At 47.7% G+C, this 18443-nt stretch overlaps 1 protein-coding gene across 4 annotated transcripts in view; it reads right to left on the reverse strand.

The window, feature by feature from the left end:
* Positions 1-18443, reverse strand: part of GPATCH8 (G-patch domain containing 8) — a 53632-nt gene that overhangs the window by 33494 nt on the left and 1695 nt on the right. For 2 of the 4 annotated variants that reach the window (XM_064636407.1, XM_064636409.1), the window contains exon 1: positions 4915-4995. Coding sequence is in view for 1 of the 4 variants with exons in the window: in XM_064636406.1 (XP_064492476.1) it covers positions 4915-4989 (75 nt within the window). In the remaining 3 variants the exon portion in view is untranslated. Of the gene's footprint in view, positions 1-3853; positions 3889-4914; positions 4996-18443 lie in introns of those variants that run through there. The other 2 variants (XM_064636408.1, XM_064636406.1) reach the window with 2 other exon arrangements.

The following is an 18443-nucleotide window of genomic DNA, read 5'->3' on the forward strand; positions in this document are numbered from 1 at the left end:
CAGTTTTCCTCCAGAAGAGCTGCACTGATGCACAGAAATGCCACAGCCGAGGAGGGCTGGCACGAGTCTCCTCACTGTCTTCCTCTGCCATCCTGGAGCTCCCTGTGTTACAGCCACAATAAAATTTACTGAGGCAGCAAAACCAGGTGTCCCAATAGGTGTTTGAGTGAGCAAGGGGGCTCTCCTGTACCACCCAAGGGGGTGGGCACCCAGCTGTGGGGGCTCCACGCAGGGAGAGCAGCTCTGGGTGGAACAACTCACACCCCCCAGCATCATCTCACCCCTCTGGAGCTGATCACCAGTGATCATTTCTATTTACAGATGGAGAACTTGGCATTAATGACAGAGCATAACTTTTCCAAAGGGTATAGGAAATGCAAGGTCTTGACTGCACGAAACCCTCGTGGAGCTGGGGAAAAACCTCATCCCAAGTGAGAGGTTCCACCAGCTCCAAACTGGGCCCCTCAATTCCCCATCCTGTGCCCTCACAAGATGCCCTTGGCTGCTTTCCACAGGGATCAGTGATTCCTAAATGGGATGTCCCCAGCAGAAATTTCTGACAAAGGTTCTGGCCAACAGGAAAAGAAATTGCTTCAAATTCAAACATCTGGAGGAGAACACAAAGGTTTTGGTGATGCCTGTGGGGTGATGCTGCGTTATGGATAAACCACAGCCCTCGTTTTGCCTGACAGGTTTTCCATGAGATCCCCAGGGATTGTATCCCCAGTGCCCACCCTGGCACGGGCAGGAACCATTCGTCTCTTGAGTGGATTGTAAGCTGTGCTCACTGTGTATGGAGGAATCTATAAGCAAGGATCGGATGCTACTGGGTGAACCCATGCAAACAAGAGGTTGAAAAGATTCCCAAAACAAAACCTAGAGCTCACTACAGATGACACAATGAAGACCAGAGAGAAAAGCCAAATAGTAATGCTACACCATTCAGCTTCCAGAAGCACATTATTTATAGCGCTGTCCACATATGGCTGCTGCTAAATGTCAAATCAGCAGCCTCATCAAATGACACTTTGGAACTAGTGGAGTCCACAGATCCGTACAGATTTCCAGTGCGACACAGCCCGGCCCCGGCTCGGCCAGGCTCCAGCAGCCCGTGGTGTCAGACACCACCGACTGCAGCCTGGGACGGGGGGGGAGCTCAGGGCCCTCCTCTGTGCCCCAGCAGCATTAGAGAGAGGGGAAAGGACATTTGTTAGTCAGGACAAGGACAAACTAACAAGCTCCAGGGTGAGGGGGGGGTTCCCAGCGTGGCCTCCAACCTGCAGCGGTGCCGGCGTGGGTGGAGCCCTGACACTGCCTGCACGGGGCCGGGGCTGCTCCGGGGGCTCTAGGGGGGTCTAGTGCTGCCTCCTACTCCATCTGCACTGCTGGGACGAGGCAAACCAGGAATTCACAGCCAAGAGATTCGATAAACAAGCAGAGATAAGGAATTAACGTGAAGAAAATCTGGATTCTGTTCAAGCTGCAATACTTTGTGACTTCCCGTTCGGGTACCTGAACTCAGTGCACTCAAAATACTTCAGAACAAACACATGCAGCTTCTGGGATCTAAAAAAAGGGTGAAGTGCTCTGATTTTTCAAGGACATCAGACAGCAGTGGTTGCACTGACGTGAACAGCCAGTGTAAGTGCAGCATCTTTCAAACCACAACAAGAAAAAAACGTTACTTGTGGGGGGAAAAAAAAATTATCAGTATTTGCAGCTCTGAAGAGTCCATTGATATGAAATATTTTCTTCAATTTAGTAATGGAAAATAGCTGGCACTCGTTCAGGTCCATCCCTAGCTCCTGGCAGCTCTGTTTTCCATAAATGTACTCTGGTCAGAGTCGCATGTTTCAGTCCAGACATCTTTGGCCTAAACTCGCTGTACACAGCAGGATTTCCACAGGAACAAAAACACCAGTAGGCTAATTGAGGACACGTTTCAACATTGTAATGATCTGTAGACTCCCCAAACCTATTTTTCCAGCCACCTTTGAGTTGCATGCTGTAGCAGTACAGTCAGCACCTCTCAACAGATAATGCTGCAGAGATGGATCTCACGTCAGCTGGGAATGTCGCTCGGACACGGCACGGGAAACCCTCCACCCCAGGATCTCCAAGCACAGCTACCCGTGGGCTTTGGAGCATTTCCACCTCACTAACATGTGGGAAGCTGCATTTAAGAGAATATATTTAATCCACCCTTCAGTCTGTAGAATAACCTTAACCTTCTAACTGGGGAGTGCTTTGATCTGCCGTGGCTGTAAACACAGGATGGTTCACCATCCAAACTGTGTCCACCCTGTGAAGCAGAGGCTCACTCATGACTCTGAGCAGATTCCTTGGAAAAGGCCAGTTGGATTGCTAACAGAGAACTGGTAAACGATTAGAAACCAATTTGTTAATATTGAAATATTATTGAAATAATATTTAGATGTGTGGTAGTTTCAAAATACAGACTCGCCCTTACTCCTTCCCTCTCGATTTCAGCTCTGGGGAGCAAACAGCTTAAAATACAAGGAGGAAAAAAAATTATAAAAAAGCAGAATGAACAACCCTTTCCTGGTGAAAAATCTTGCAGAAGTGCCCCACTGAACCCTGTCAAGAAAACTGCTCCTTCTGTCAATGTGTGTAATCTGCCAATTCAAAAAGCACATTGGTCATTAATAGTGTGGAAGGAAAAATCACCTCCACAGGTGCCAGGAAACTTGGACACTCCCCAGATGGAGTTTCTTTTAAGAACCAACAATGTATTCTGCAAAGACCACGTGAGGATGAGCTCCAAAAGTGACCAGGTTGTTCCTGACACTGGGCTTGTCCATGAGGCCAAAAAAACACCCCATGCAGCAACCACAGCTTTGAAATCCTGGGACAAGGACACTGGCACAGTTGCCCAGGGCAGGGGGGAGTCACCATCCCTGGAGGTGTTCAAAAAACGCCTGGATGTGGCATTTGGGGACATGGGCTGGTGGTGGCCTTGGCAGTGCTGGGGGAATGGTTGGACTCAATGATCTTAGAGGGCTTTTCCAGTCTTAATGACTCTGTGATTCTCTTATTGCAGACAAAAGAAGAGTGAAACAAACTGTATTTTGAAGAAAAATTTGAGGTTTTAACTCCTCCTCCTCCTAAAACAAGACATTCTCTTGTACTCTTTACCCAACTGTTTTCAAATATAACCATTAGGCTGAACTGTACCTACCAAAAAGTTGTAAAGATTAATAATGTCCTGACATTTGGATGGTGAGATATATATGAATAAAATATTACAGCCATAATTTAATTTAATTTTGCTGCTGCAGTTCAACATTAATCAAACTGCACAAAGCATTACTCCTACAGATGATGTGAAGTGCACTGTGAGCCCACATGCCCTCACTGCTGGGCTCAGGGTACCTGCTCGTGGTTTAGGCATCATTCCCTTGGGAACACCAGAGATGTGATCTGTGACCCCTTCTGTTCCTCTCTTTGGGAAAACACTTTTGGAAATCAGGTAACCAGTCTAGTCTGCAAGCAGCATTTGAATATTTTGAAATTCTAATTTCCGACGTGGCCCAGAGTAGGCTACCAACAAGTACTTCCCATTACATTCACATCAGGAATCCAGCTTGGCATTTTAATTAAAATCACCAGGTAAGATCGAAGCATTCAGGAGAGCTTTGGGTAGGAATTCCCATCTCTGCAGCATTATCTCATGCGTCATCAATTACTGCCATGCCTAAATCTAGCATCATGCCAGCACATTAAGACAGTAGGTACTATATGCAGTGTTCACTGGACCAGAAGAACAGAAATAAGAAGGGGGAAAGGAAACCCTAGAGAAGAAATTAAAAAAGGCAGACCGTGCAATACAAACCAGATCATGGCTGCTTAGCTAATATGGGCCAACTGCTGCGGAAGAAAAACGTCGAACACCCCAAGTTGGGTAAATTTTTTTGGTAAACATCTAAACACGCACACAAACACACACAACACCAACCTACACACCAACGAGAAAGAGAGACTGAGCTCCTGCTAACACTTAGTGCCTCCTGAGCGCTGACTACCCGGGAGAAACTTTCGTAATGTATCGGGGGAAAGAAACACTTGACAAGTTAATTTCTTAACAAACATCTGGGCTTAATCAGAACGCCACTAAGTGTCCCTGGATTAGTCACTACAAGTTTTCTTGTTTCTGCAAGAAACTGAAACTGAAACTCAGTGTGCCAAACTTGGGTCCGTTTTAGGCTGAACGAGCTCAGTTTAGGCTGAACAAGCTACTGTGCCTAAAACCAGCAGAAGGGGCTTTGCAGAGAGCAAAAGAGTAAAAAAGCTCCTTTTTTTTTCAGCTCCAAAAAGCTTAAAAAGGTAAAACTAAATAAAACTTAATTCTTCCCCATCTTATGGGGGAAAATATATTCCACACCTAATTAAAGGTAAAGCAACTTTACAGAAAGGCCCAGGGCAGTTTCAGCTCTGTGGGGAAGGACTGCTGGACTAACACTGATCCCTCTCTCCACACTCCAGGTGTCGTTCTAACACTTTTACACACCAGTAGTTTTCCAAAAATATCAACTAAAAAGGAGCAAAATACATTTAACTACACTATCCCATCAGGTTTGCATATGAATTAAACTGATTCTTCAAAGAAAAGTATAAAAACTTAAAATAAATACCTATGAATGAATGTATTATTTTAATTAAGTCCTGAAATATCACGTCGAGCTCGAATTTAAACTCACCTATGGTTTTAGAACTACTTCAAGATTAAATCCCAGGCCCACTTAAGCTCAGCATGCAATTTACCACCAAAAATTAACCCTGACTGCCACCAAGGTGCCCACTCCTCTGAGATTTGACTGCATTCACATCAAGTACCATCCGATCACGGCCCAATTCCGGGTGGGATGGGGGTGCTGATAAGGGGGGGGGTCTTACCGATTCGATAGGCTTGTCTAGAGATGCCTGTTCTATCTCCAGGTGCCCCTCTTCATACTGATCAAAGTGATTGCCCTGCAAGAGAAAACAAGGGTCAGCTCCCACAGCACAGCACACACTGACAACAATTTTGTTTTGGGAGTCAGGTTTGGCTACAGTGACATGTTTTATATAATTCTGCTAAAAAATAAACTTGTTAAACCCGAGCTCAACTCAGTGTATCAGCTATAAGGACAAAAAAAACCCCTAAAAAATAAGTCAACTTGATGATAATCATAAACTGTATAAGTTGGGAAAACATCATACATTTACACTGACAATACTTCTGGGTTTTTTTTCTTAAGAAAGTCTGTGAAAACACTGAGCACAAGCAGCAGTGCCAGCCTGGAAACCACACCGGACAAGAAGCAGCAGGAATTGACCCTCCCACCACTGCAAAGGGCTTTTGCAAGGCTTTCCTGGCAGCAGGAAATCCAAACTGCTCCAGGGATACATGTGATCTCACACACCTTAAATCAACTAAAACTCACAGTGGTACCAAAGGAAACCTGTCCCTGTGCCCACAGTGCTTGTCCATGGTTTGGAACAGCCCTTCCCACAAATTGAGGTGGCTGCACAGTGATCTGTGATCTGTCCACGGGAGTGATCCCCCAACACAGTCTTAGTTTTGACCTCAAACAACCTCCTCCCCCACCAGCTGACCACCAACCCCCAAATGGCAAAATTGCATCTTCCCACTTTTTTGGCTGGATAATGAGCATACAGGATTCCTGAGCTGGGAAGGCAACAGCAGCCCTGTCCTCCAGGATGACTGATGGTGCTGGAACACACCAGGGAAGGGCCATTTCAGGAAAAACAAACATCTCCACTGCAGCTCTGCCATAGCTTTCGAGGTTTCTGAAGCCTCAAATTCCTGAGATTGCAAACATGGTGAACCATTTTTGGCTGTTCAACAGGTCCATGATGTAACAAATCCACATGAGCACAGACCTGGAAAGGGAAAACTCGGACTTCCTAGCTATAAACCCAGAAGGAAAGAGGAGAGATCCCTGCAGCTGGGATGAGCCCAAAAGCCACTGAAGGGGGTTGTTTCAGCAGGCTCACCACATTCCCAGGCTCTGCTCAGCATCACAGGAACTCCAGGAGGTGCCAATCCTTGGCTGTCACCCTCCACTCCTCCCCCAGGCCCCCCAGTGCCACTGGAGCCTCCAGCTGCTCTGTGCACTCCAAAACCCTGGCAGGTTTTATTTGCATCCCAGCTCCACAATCACTTGGAGGAGGAACACACACACCACTGCCAAGAGAAACATGTTGTCACCCTCCTCCTTTCTACCAGCACTAACTTTTCCTTCTGCAGGAATTTTAATGGAAGCCGGCACATCAAAGAGCAAACTGCTGGAATATCACAAGCCTCCCAAAATCCTCTGGAAGGAGCGTTTGCATCCAGCAATGCAAATCTGCAAGAGACCATCCTGACTGAAACCTGGTGCCAAGAGACCATGCTTTGATGCTGGTGCCCCAACTTCCAGCCCATCCATCATGTGGAGTCCCCGGTGGTAATTCACCCCGGCCACGCTCTGCTCCCAGGCGGCATCTTTCCCACGGCCTCTCCAGAGCAAATTTGGGGCTTAATCTGCAGGCAGAAATCCACTCCCAGCTTGCCTTTTTTTTTGTTTTGGACAGCCTTCAAGGAACAAGCTGAAGGCAAACTTACCATGCACGAGCAGTCGCTGGGCTGCTTTAAAAAGCCAAAACTCCCCAGGGTGTGGATGGACAGACTGTGTGTGGCAGTGCTGAGGAGTCCAGGAGCCCAGCACAGAGCAGACACCACAAAACCTGCCCCAACGGCCCAGGGACACGGCCCAGACTCCCAAAAACCAGCGCCCAAGAGAACAAGAGCAGCCAGGAGTGCACATGCTGCTTACACTGGCAACAACACACAGCTAAACTTCATGTATTTAAAAATTAAACCCATGTAACATTAATTAACACTTGAAACCCTCTCAGCACAAAGCAGACACCTCCTTTCACTCGCTGCCTGCAGGTAGCTCAGAACACGTCACTAAATTACCTGGAACAAGTGAAATATTCCTGCCCACTCCCTGGCTCCTGCAGAGCACTGCCTGCCAAGACACTGAGAGCTGTTTTCACCAAGGCAAGGGTCAACCCCAGTTCGAGAGCAGCAGGTCTGGCTGCTCTGAGCCTTCACTACTCGCTTCCTCAGTGCTTAAACCAACATCTCCTCCCAGAAACTGTGCAAAAGGCTGAGCCCTCCCTGTGCCACGGCTGGGAGATGAGAGAGCAAATAAACCATTCTCCCCAAGCTCTGGGGATCCCACCACTACCCACTCCATATATTTTGGGGGTTATTTTAGATATTTATATTTTTGGGGAGTTTATTATCCACTTGTTCCTGGTAACAAGTAGGGATGGGTTGTTTGTTTTTACAAAGAGCAGCAACACTAACACCAGAATTTTCCATAGGGGCAGGTGCTGCCTGTCTCCTGGAATTCATGGGCACACAAATGCCAGCAAGCACAGGGGACAGGCCCCATGGGAATGCTGACAACCTGCTCCTGTGCCTCTTCCAGGCTTGGCAATTCCAGGCTTCAGGACAACAAAGTGTCCAAAATGAGCTGAAATCAATAGTCATCGCAGAGACTGCTCTTTATTTATCAGTACTTAAAATAAATGATAAAGGAATTTTTTCTTTCCACCATTAAGTGACTCATCCTGGAAAAAGGCAAGTGGACAATCCAATGGTCACAGCGGGGTTGGATTTTTGGGGGTGTTCAGGCTGGTGGTGCCCTGTGAGGGAGGAGTGAAAAAAGGGTTCTATGGCCACAACAAACAGCTCGTTAAGGCAACACTCTCTGCCACTGTGGGGATCCCAGGCCTTCTGGAGCTGGGACTTGGGGGGCTGGAGGCAGCACAGTCTGTCCCTTTGCCTCCTCATCCCTGGAGCTGGCTAAGGAACAAGTTGGGGAGAATTCCATCTGTTTTCCCTCTTTTGCAATCCTTCAGCCTGGCACATCAAATGGATCCATGTAACATTTCTGTTTTGCTGTACCTTTAGACAATGAATCAGAGGAAGACAAAATACTTTAACATTTAAATCTAACAATTAATTAAGCTCTAAACACTGAGTGTTGAGAATAAACTACATTTCTGGCAAACACGAACCACAAGCACAGACCACATTTCAGTATGATTTTGATCTGTGTCTTTTGCAGACTTGAGGGATGATTCCCTCTTCAGAGGAAACCTGTTGGTGAAAAGAAGGATTCAATCCCTACAATGCCCCTCCATTTTACAGCTGCCTGTATCAGGCTCTCTCACTTCTGCTTTGTGAAACAAGATGTGTTGCACTGTCCCCTTCTCACAAACACTCCCTCCCTCCACCCCAAAATACCAGAGCAAATTCAATGAGAGGCTTCCACTCCAGCAGCATTTATTGCTCTCACTTTGTGCTACCTCTGCTGGTGCTTCACTACAACCACACTGAAATTCAATATATTTCACTACTTCATGAGGAACAAGGACAAGCCTCCAACATCTAAACACTCCTCACACACCACTTGGCTCCTTGTTGCACTTGTCTCCAGGAGCCAACATGTTTGTGCCCTGTGATTTTTTGTGTAATATCATCTGAACTCTGGCTCACTACCCACTCTGGTTACTCAGTCACATGTTCCCTGCTCTCTCCCCCACTCTCCCATTGTTTGATCCTTGCCTGAAGCTCTTGGCCAAACCTTAAGTCCTGGAGCCCTCACACGCTGAACCATTGAGTTATGAACACGGCATTTGAAAAATCAACCAACCAAAGCTGCCTCCATGCAGGGTGTCAGACCCCCGTCCTCCCTTATTTGGACTGGAAATACTTCAGAGCCCTGGCCCAATAAATGTAATTTTGTCCCAGATTAAACCCAGTGGAGTCACTGCATTTCCTGGGACAATTCATAACTCAAATCCAAAGCTGCTGCTTTCCTGCTCACAAGATCCCAAATGTTTTAACAGTGAGACCCAGTTGGTGCCATTAAAAAAAGAATTTAGGACCTTAATTACACTTTCATCCCAAAATCATTAGTGGCAAGAATTGCTGCCAATAAATGATTCAGTGAAAGTGAAATGAATTGTTGATTTAAGCCCATTTATCAAAGTTTAATATCACAGAATTCACTCCCTCCCCAACACAAGGCACCTTTCCAGGAAGGTGGGCAAAGACAAAGCACATAAGGACACACAGAAATTACCAGGAGGGGAAACCCTTCCAAAGAATCTTCATGACAACAATGCAGAAGAAAATCTGCTCCCTCTCACACCCCAAAGGGTGTATCCAAAACCAGAGCAACTGGTGGGCACTGCCTGCATTCCTAAGTCACCTAAAGCATCCCCAACACAAAGGGCAAGGAATGATGAGTCACTTCAGCAGCTTCAAGGCCATCAGACCGCCCTGGACATTAATCACTGCACTGCTGCCTGCGACCTGTGCAATCACAGAGCACATGAAGATGTCAGCAAGCAGAACACATCCCACAGTGCTCATTCCTGACAGGAATTAGTGCTTTCCCTAATGGACAGCCCGAAGTTATGTGTGTATTATCCCAAAAGCCTCCAGCCCAGCAGCTGGGCCGGCTCAGCGGAGATGGGAACGGGCTCCAACAAAGGAGCAGGACAGTGGAGATGGGAGGGCAGGGTTTTCCTCTCAGGATGCTTCCCTTCAGCTGTCCTGCAGCTCCACCAGAGCTCAGCCACACCAGCCTGGTGGTTATTAACACCAAAGGTGATGATGTGAGTTACAAAACCCAGCAAAGCCCAGCAGGAAGAGCCCAGAAAGGGAAAACCTGTGGAAAGCACTGCCTGCTCCCCAAACCACAGCGCCTTCAATGGAGGGAAATAAGGAAAGGTTCTGGCATAAACCCCCGTGGCTCTGCCTGGGAGCATTAAAGCAGGGAGGGCTGGAGAGGGAACAGCCAGAATGCAGCTGCTGAGACGTCACAGCAGAAACAATCTATTTATGTCCCTGCTGGATTTCAGGCCGGGCTCAGGAAGGCACTCCAAGGCTGGTTCGCGTGACCAGGACAATAACAATCAAAATAAAGTAATTTTGCAGAAAAGCCTTGACTATACTCACTGGTATTATTCCTTAAATGCACTGGAAAAGAGCACAGCATGATCGTGATTGCTTAACTGCACTTGAAAAGAGCACAGCGTGCTTCCTTAGATATTCAAAAATTAGTTTTACGCTGGGAGAGTTATCACAAGAAGACTTGAAAAAAATCACATTTATACTGCATCTACTCTAGAAAATGGAATTTTAAAACACAAAAGCAAATCAGCACCACTTCTGCATATTCCATTTATCCATCATTTCAATCAATAAATCTTAAACTCTAAAAATATTAAGTCAAGCAATAAAATTTAGGGTTGTTAACCACAAGTCCCACTTGAAAACATTTAACCAAGCCCACTCCCCATTCCCAAAAGCCCTGCAGCCATTAGGCTGTGAACCAGTGGCTGAGACACCAAGAATATCCAAAAAGAGAAATGAGTACCCACAAAAAAGGCTGTTTTCTAGTGTGGATAAAGTCAGGGCAGACTGTGTGAGCTCCAGATCCCGCAGTATTTTCCTCCTGGAGCTGGGAAGCACAGCTGACATTTCCTGCAGCCCTCCCGGGATGGGTCAGCACAGATGCAAGGTCTGAGCTCAGGGAACCGAAGCAGCATCTGAGCACAAGTGAGCAAACGCCAAAATCCTCCCTCCCTGCACGCACACGGCACCTTCCCGAGCAGGGGGGGAAGAAACTCAGGGATTCCAGAAGGAAATATCCTGTTAAACGTACAGTTTTCTTTTCTAAAGGAGAGGGAGCAGTTACAAGACCTTCAGAAGATAAGGCACCTTATCATCCTTTCCCTTTTCCCAAAGCTGGCTCCCAGCACTCCTGCCAACACTGCACAGCCAGGACAGCCCTGAGAACACTGCCTGTGCACCACCAGTGCCACGGCCCAGCCAGGCTCAGGAACTGCTCTGCTGGACCTGACTCCTGAGCAGCAATGTCAGCAAAGCATCAACACTCGTCTCCTTTGGTACTTGGTCCTCTTTTTACAAACCTTTCTGGCTGGAGCAGCTGTTTCCAGACCCTCCAGTTTCACTTCCCCACACACTGCCCAAGGGTGAGACAAAGCAGCACCTGCAGCTGAGAGGGACACGTGGGACACACAGGAGAATAAAAACCCACTCCAGGCACGGATGAATTGTGAGAGGGAGGAGTGACAAGGTCGGCCAGTGCTCCTCTGATTTTGTTTGTGTGGGGCTCTATCCCTGCCATCACACCGACCTCAGCAGAGAATTTCAGCCAAGAGAGGGAGAGGGAGGGTACTAAACCCAAACCCAGCTCACCAGGACTGATTAAGTGTTTGTCACACACAGTCAAAATGTAACGGGTTTGTAACATCTCTGCAAGACCCACAGGGCCCTCCACACACTGACTCCAGATCACAGCAGTAATTCCTGCTGCCCCTTCCAGCTCGGCAGGACCTGATGACTCCATAGGATGGAGGAGCTCCAAAACATAATTGATGCAGACAACCGTGTTGATGTTTAGAAATTCATCCAGAGAATTCAAAAACAACTCCAGGAAAGCGTAGCTTAGATCAGTTCTTGAATATTCATCATGCACCCAGGAGAAAATAAATGTTCAAGACCAACATGCTCCTAGAAGGTAGATCCATCCAACCCTGGAAACTTTCTTGGATTAATTTTAAAGGCCACATGGGTTTTCAAAGCTATAAAAAGCAATACAAAAGCAATTTTGTACTGGCACCTGGAAAGCCTTTGTTAATGCTTCCCAGAACAAAACCATCCTTTTTCCTGTTGTTCCCTGCAGTGTCTGTAAAGGCACACACAAAAAAATAATCAGTGATCCCTTTCCAAACCACACAGAGGTGAAACATTCCCAAACAACACGTTCTCACTGTTAGAAATCTCTTTCCCAGTCCCTTCCCTGTATATAAGCAACACAAGAGGGAAGTACGGACACAGCACATCTGCACACCCCCCAAACAGCTGAATATTTACAGTCAACATCTTGTGAAAGCTGCAGCAAAACCTCATTTTCGGCAGACACACACATCAATTATTCTGAGAGTACTTAACAGGAAAATCCTCTCAAGTCAATACAACAAAAGCAATCACTTGAGACTGGGAGATGAATTTAAATTGGCACCGTTTGAAAGAAACACCTTGGAATTGCACGCTGAGAAGCTGATGGCACCTTTTGTTTACCAAACTAAAAATTAATTTTGATGGCAAAGCTCTACCTGTTAAGTCCAAAAACACTGAAAAACCACTCACCAGATCTGGTTTAAACCAGGAAAACATGCCTATGAACACCCACTTAGAGCTGTCCAAATAAAAACACGTTCTACAGATAAACAGCTTGTACCACAAGGAGTGGGAGCCAGAGGCAGGTTCCTGCTTTGCATAATTTGGCACCAAACAAGAACAATTCCATGTCTTCCAGATTCCTTCTGCTGCACCAACGGCAGCTGGGGATCTGTTCCAGCACACAGGGATGCTCTGCAGTCCTTCACAGCTGCACCCAAGAGCATCAGCACTGGCCTCACCCAGTTTCTCTTTGCCATTTCTTAACACGCCTCGATGCAGAAGGTGCTGCAGCTCCCAGCACCCACATCTTCATGGCTAAGCAGGACTTCCAGACAATTACAGAGTCATGGAATGGGTTGGGAAGGACCTTAAAGACCACCTCATTCCACCCTCCTGCCATGGGCAGGGACACCTTCCACCAGCCCAGGTTGCTCCAAGCCCCATCCAACCTGGCCTTGGACACTTCCAGGGATCCAGGGGCAGCAACAGCTTCTCTGGGCACCCTGTGCCAGGGCCTCCCCACCCTCACAGGGAGGAATTCCTTCCCAGTATCCCATCTAACCCTGCCCTCTGGCAGTGGGAAGGCATTCCCTCTTGTCCCCAGTCCCTCTCCAGCTCTCCTGGAGCCCCTTTAGGTCCTGGAAGGGGCTCTCAGGTCTCCCTGGGGCCTCCCCTTCTCCAGGGGAACCCCCCCAGCTCTCCCAGCCTGGCTCCAGAGCAGAGGGGCTCCAGCCCTCAGTGAGTCCAGGCCTCCTCGGGACTCACCTCATCAGCTCCATGTCCTTCCTCTGCTGGGAGGCAGCTCTGCAGGGGGGCAGAGGGGCAGAATCCCTCCCTCCCCTGCTGCCCACGCTGTGGGGTGAGCCCAGAACAGGGGGGGTGTCTGGGATGCCAGAGCACATTGCCAGGGCACGTTGAGCTTCTCATCAACCAACATCCCAAATCCTTCTCCTCAGGGCTGCTTTCAATCCATTCTCCCAGAGTGCCTGGACTGCCCTGACCAAGGGCAAGACCTTGTACTTGGCCTTGTGGAACTTTGTGCTGTTCCCACAGAACCACCTCTCCAGCCTGTCCAGGTCCCTCTGGATGTCCCATCCCTTCCCTCCAGCATGTGACCCCACTAGACAGTACAAGGGAAAGAGAAAAAGCCCTGATGGGACAGGGTGCTAATCCTTTCATATTTAGGGTGTAATTTATTTACCACTACAAACTTCCAGCTTCCTGCCTTCTTTTCTTTCTTAGTGTGGTGTCTGACTCGACAAAGGGTTGTTCCTAAACCAAAGCATCGCAGAAAATCTCACTCAGGAGCACGTTAACTGGATTCAAACCCCATTCAGTGCTTTTATCAATGACCAGAGGACACAGAGCCAGCTCAGTCTGCAGATCAGGAAGCCCAACAAAGGGTGAATGCACGATGTGTTTGCACAGAGCAACCTGACCCCGTGTAAAAGTCCCCAACACCACATCTGCTTTCCCAGAGCCCTGTACAAACACAGCCACAGCACAGGGCTGCACCCAGCAGGCAGCAGAAATCCCACTTTAAACCTCCTCATGCAACAGAAAGGATAAAAATACAGTCCAAGGGTGTGCAACAGAGGAATAAAGTAGTAAAAAAGATGTTTGTCTCTGGATGTTATACAGATAAGAGTCTACTCTAGACTCTTCTGTGTTAGTTTTACAGTCACAAGTGTGGACAATTTAAGATGTAGAAAGCTGTAACAACACAAAGGGGAAATGCCCTACTATAAGAGAATTCAGAGGTCAGGCTGTTAAGGTTCTCAGAAGAAGCTAAAACTGAGCAGAAATGCTATATATGCCCTCATACAAGAGGAGACAGCATAGTGATGTGTGCTTTGGCAAAACAGAGAAGGACATAAAAAACAACAATGAAAAGCTGAATATAATAAAATGTACAAGAAGAATTAAGGAAAATGAACATTTCAGTGACTAAACGATCAGAACAATCTACCAAGGAAAATGTTCCCCATCACCAGTTGTCTTCAAGAGAGAGATACTGCAGCCAAACATCAACTCCTGGACTCAGAGCAGGATCAAACAATGGGAATTGAAGGCTAAGTGACAGCTGGATGTTTGAATGGCATCCTGATATCAACTTCTGGCTTTAAAACTGTGAATGGCCAGAGTCTCAAATTAATTGCCCAAAGAGCTGCTTGAAGGGGGAAAGTCCCAAGAATCACCACAGATTTTAAACTGTGTGGTAGGAGAAAAGCCTCAGCCGAGGAAGTGCTGCCCAAGAACTGCAGTGGTGCTGTTTATCTGACGAACTCCTGAAGCTCTACATCCCCAGACAGTGGGTGGCTGGAACCTGGTTAGCAGGGTGGGTTTTGTTTTGCAGGGGGTGACTCAGAAGCAGCTGAGGTAGCTCAGACATAGTTTGTGGGGCTGTAGAAGAAAGTGTTTCCTTTCCCATGCACTCGGCCTTGGCACTGGAGAACAGACAACAGAGTGGGGAAAGGCACAACCCAGACAGGAAAGAAGGTCTAAATAAAATTAACTCACCACCTGAATCCCAGAAATGCACACTGAAGTTCAGACCCTCCCGTGATGTTCTAAAACTGGAACCAATACTTCTTGATCTACTTTATAACACTTTCCCCCAGTCTTCTCCTCCCTTCCTCACTCACACAGGGAGGTAAAAAAAACAGTCACAGTTCTGCTGTTCCAGCTTTGCTCAGCTGAGAGGTCAGAGCGTCCTGCCAAGGAGGTGAGAGCCATATTCCTCCTGTGCCGGGCCCACACCAGAAATATAATCCCAATCTAATGAAAAATGAGCATCTCCAAACAGTATGAACAGATTTTTAAAAATCTCCGATTAATTCTTCAATTAGAAAACAGCCCATGGAAAAGGCTGGCTGAGTGCTTGCAGCTACTCCTGCCAAAGGCAAATTCACACTCCAGGATCTTGGATCTGCTGGAAGCTCAGCGTAACACATTCTGCAGAGATTCCAATCCTCGTTCCCCCACATTAAGTTTTTCTTCTCCCAATTAGTCAAGGCGGACGAGACAAAATGACCCCATTTATCTCCTTGCAGCGCAGAGAGGAGCCATCAGCTGCCTGTGCCACCTCCCCCCGAGCAGCCAGGCCTGCTGAAGGACATGGAAACCAAATGCACTTCCCTCAGGCAGCACCTGGGAAGTGAACTGGAGCTGCAGCCAGAGCACACACTCATTAGGGTTCAAACCCTCCCAGCTGCCCGGCAAAGCGCTGCCTAAGCTGCTTGGGAACACAACTTATCCCTGACACTCTGCCAATTAAACAGCATAAAATCCCCCTGCCAGCAGCACTCAGCTCAACCTGCTGGGAGCAGCAGCAGTGATGTGCTGGGTTAGCTGTTCAAATCCTTTGTGGAGGGGAAAAACAAATCCCACCTATCCTCTTGGAACAAGCAGGAAGAGCCGAGCTGAGGTTCAGAATGGCTACACTTCCACCCAGTCGGGCAAACCAGGTATTCCTGCTGGCTGGAAGTGTTGTCCTGTTGTGCTGACTGTACAGCAGTAAAAAACCCCGAGACAGAACAGCCTGTGTTCCGTCTGGCTAATGATGCCAGTAAGTGCAATGTACGTAGGAAGAGGAAATTATTGTACACACAGACACATATGGCTCGTGATGTTTCTGCTTCAACAATGGAAAGGAGAGAGAGGCAGCAAGAAAACATTTTCTCAACATCTGGGAGTAAGTGGGAGCTCCACTGGGTTTCAGCAATATAGAGACATCCATAATATTTATTCTTTGAGTTTGCACAGCTAATCTAAAGAACAAAATCATTGCAAGCACAAAAATAGCACTAAAATGTATATTTACTTATTGCAGCAGTCTCATGTGTTCACACAGCTTTCATTAATGTTTCTAAAATATTCTGTTGGCGTAATCTACAGCTATTGTTCGTAATTCCTTGAAGTTAAACTGGTTCCTGTTTGTCTCTGCCAGGGAAGCCTGTCAGTCAAGGGGACAGTGGCACAGACAAGTGACAGAGCCTGTGACAGAACTATGACAAACTCCACAACCCCTTGCCTGAAGGGTTAAGCTTGTCAGCATCCCACTCAAAAATAACCCTTCTTGTACGGAAAATGGAAAAATACTGGGATTTATTTGGGTGAGCCACTCAGCAGACTTCACTTGCCACTGCAGAGCTTGGAGAGAGGCAAGAGAAGGAAGGTCAGGGATATCCTTCCTCCTCCAGTAATCCATCTCCCTGCCCAAGGCTCCCAAAGGAAGAGCTGTGCCAGCCTGGCCAGGGAAAGATCCGTATGACAGGCAGAGCACAGCTCAAGGCCTTTCACTGGAGCTGCCCTCAGGTTCAGCACCTTCAAAATACAGCCAGAACCAGGGGCTTTCCCTCGAGTTTCTCTGAGGTTTGAGAGCTTAGGGAAAAAGGGAAGAGGATCTTCACCTTTAGTGCAGCCTCTAAAGCTACAGAGCACAGCAACAGCGAGACAATCCTGTAAGAAAACCCCCAAAGCCCTTAATCAGCTCACTGCAGTGATATCCTCCCGGGCCATTCCTGCTCCTTTGGCAATTTCAACTTCCAAACCACCCTGAGCTTCAAGGTTCCTTCCACCCGACCACAGAGATGGGTCAGAATAACTCCTCCTCTCCCTCCACACCACCAGCTTTATCTTTAAGGATATATGACTTCCTTATCCTTACACTAGCCACTCTTTTCCACAGGGTTACCTAACTCCATGAGAGCATCTCCACTCCTTCTGCAGTTCTCTCCACGCCCACCACGTTGGTTTGGCTGCAGTTATGGGAAGGTCCCCCCCTCCCTCTTCTCTCTCCAGTTCTCAGCTGATCTCTCTGCCCAACCCTTCTCCCTCAGCACCTTTTCATGCCCTTCAGACCCTTCATACCTTCTCTTTCTCAGCTGATTTAGGTCCTTCCTTCCTGAACCGATTTCCCTCCAGTGCTGTTTGTTTCCATTCCTGTCTCTCCTGATCGCACTGATCTTCCTTCAGCAAGGCACGGGGGAGGGAGGAACAGCTCCCAGCAGCTCTCTAACCTTTAATCCACTTTTCTCCAGCACATCAGGAGCTCAGAAACCCGAGGATCACCTCTGCTAACCCTGCACTGCCAGCTCTCCCTTGCCCACATCAACACTCATCTTGCCAAACAGATCTTCCCAACACAGAATCTTTTCAGCGGCTGATAACAATAATTAGAACTCTAAAAGGCTTTTTTTTCACCCAGAGACTCTCTTCCATTAGCCACAGCACTAATCCCAAGGCATCTGCCTTTCTTCCAAGCAGCTAAAGGGTTCCTTTGACCCACACTCTTTACTCCTGACCTTTTGTTTCTCTCCCTCTCTCCAGAACATTACACATCCTCTCACTTTGAGATCACAAGCAGAGCACCCCAGACCGAAACCCGAGAGATCCCTCCAGCCTCCCTCCCCCTCCCCACGCCTCCATCCCTCTCCAGGCTGTGTAATTTTAGAGCCCATCTCCCTCTGGCCACGCTCCCTGGGTCTCACCAGCCTGGCAGGGACGGGGGGGTCACGTCTGGAGTCACATCCCCTCCAAAGACACAAATTTCACCTGCTGAGGAACTGGAACTGAGTGAAAAGGGCATCCCTGACACTGATAGGAACACTCCTGCAAGGCATCTGCATCCAAACTGGTGACTTGCATGAACAGAGTCTGATTTTTGCTGTATTTTGAGAGCAGTATTTTCTAGGGGCACAGGCGGGTGTGTTTGTACCCACGGTCACAGCAGCCCTGCAAACACTTGGCACAATGAGCATTTCCTTTATCCCACACCCGTGTTCTATCTCAGGGGACCACCATCTAAATAGGAAAAAAAAAAAAAGTCAGAAAGTCTTCTCTGAAAGCAACTCTGAACCTTATTTTTCCTTCTTTCTCATCGAAAAGCCTTCCTACGTGAGTTCAGAAAAATCATTAGACTGCTGACCTGTCCACAGGACCTGGAGCTCCCTCCAATTCAGCGTGACCTTGGCCAATCCCCCTTGGATCTGCTCTTTCCCAGCTCACTGTTTTCACCCTCAATCCCCTGCAAGCCCCAACCGGCTTCAAACTGCTCTTCCCAGGGGACCGATTCCACTTTTCCCTCAAAGGAAGCTTTAACGCACAAAATAAAATGTCTGTCTTCTCACTGGCACGTTTT

Source organism: Pseudopipra pipra, chromosome 26, assembly GCF_036250125.1.
Source record: "Pseudopipra pipra isolate bDixPip1 chromosome 26, bDixPip1.hap1, whole genome shotgun sequence".
NCBI lineage: Eukaryota > Metazoa > Chordata > Aves > Passeriformes > Pipridae > Pseudopipra > Pseudopipra pipra.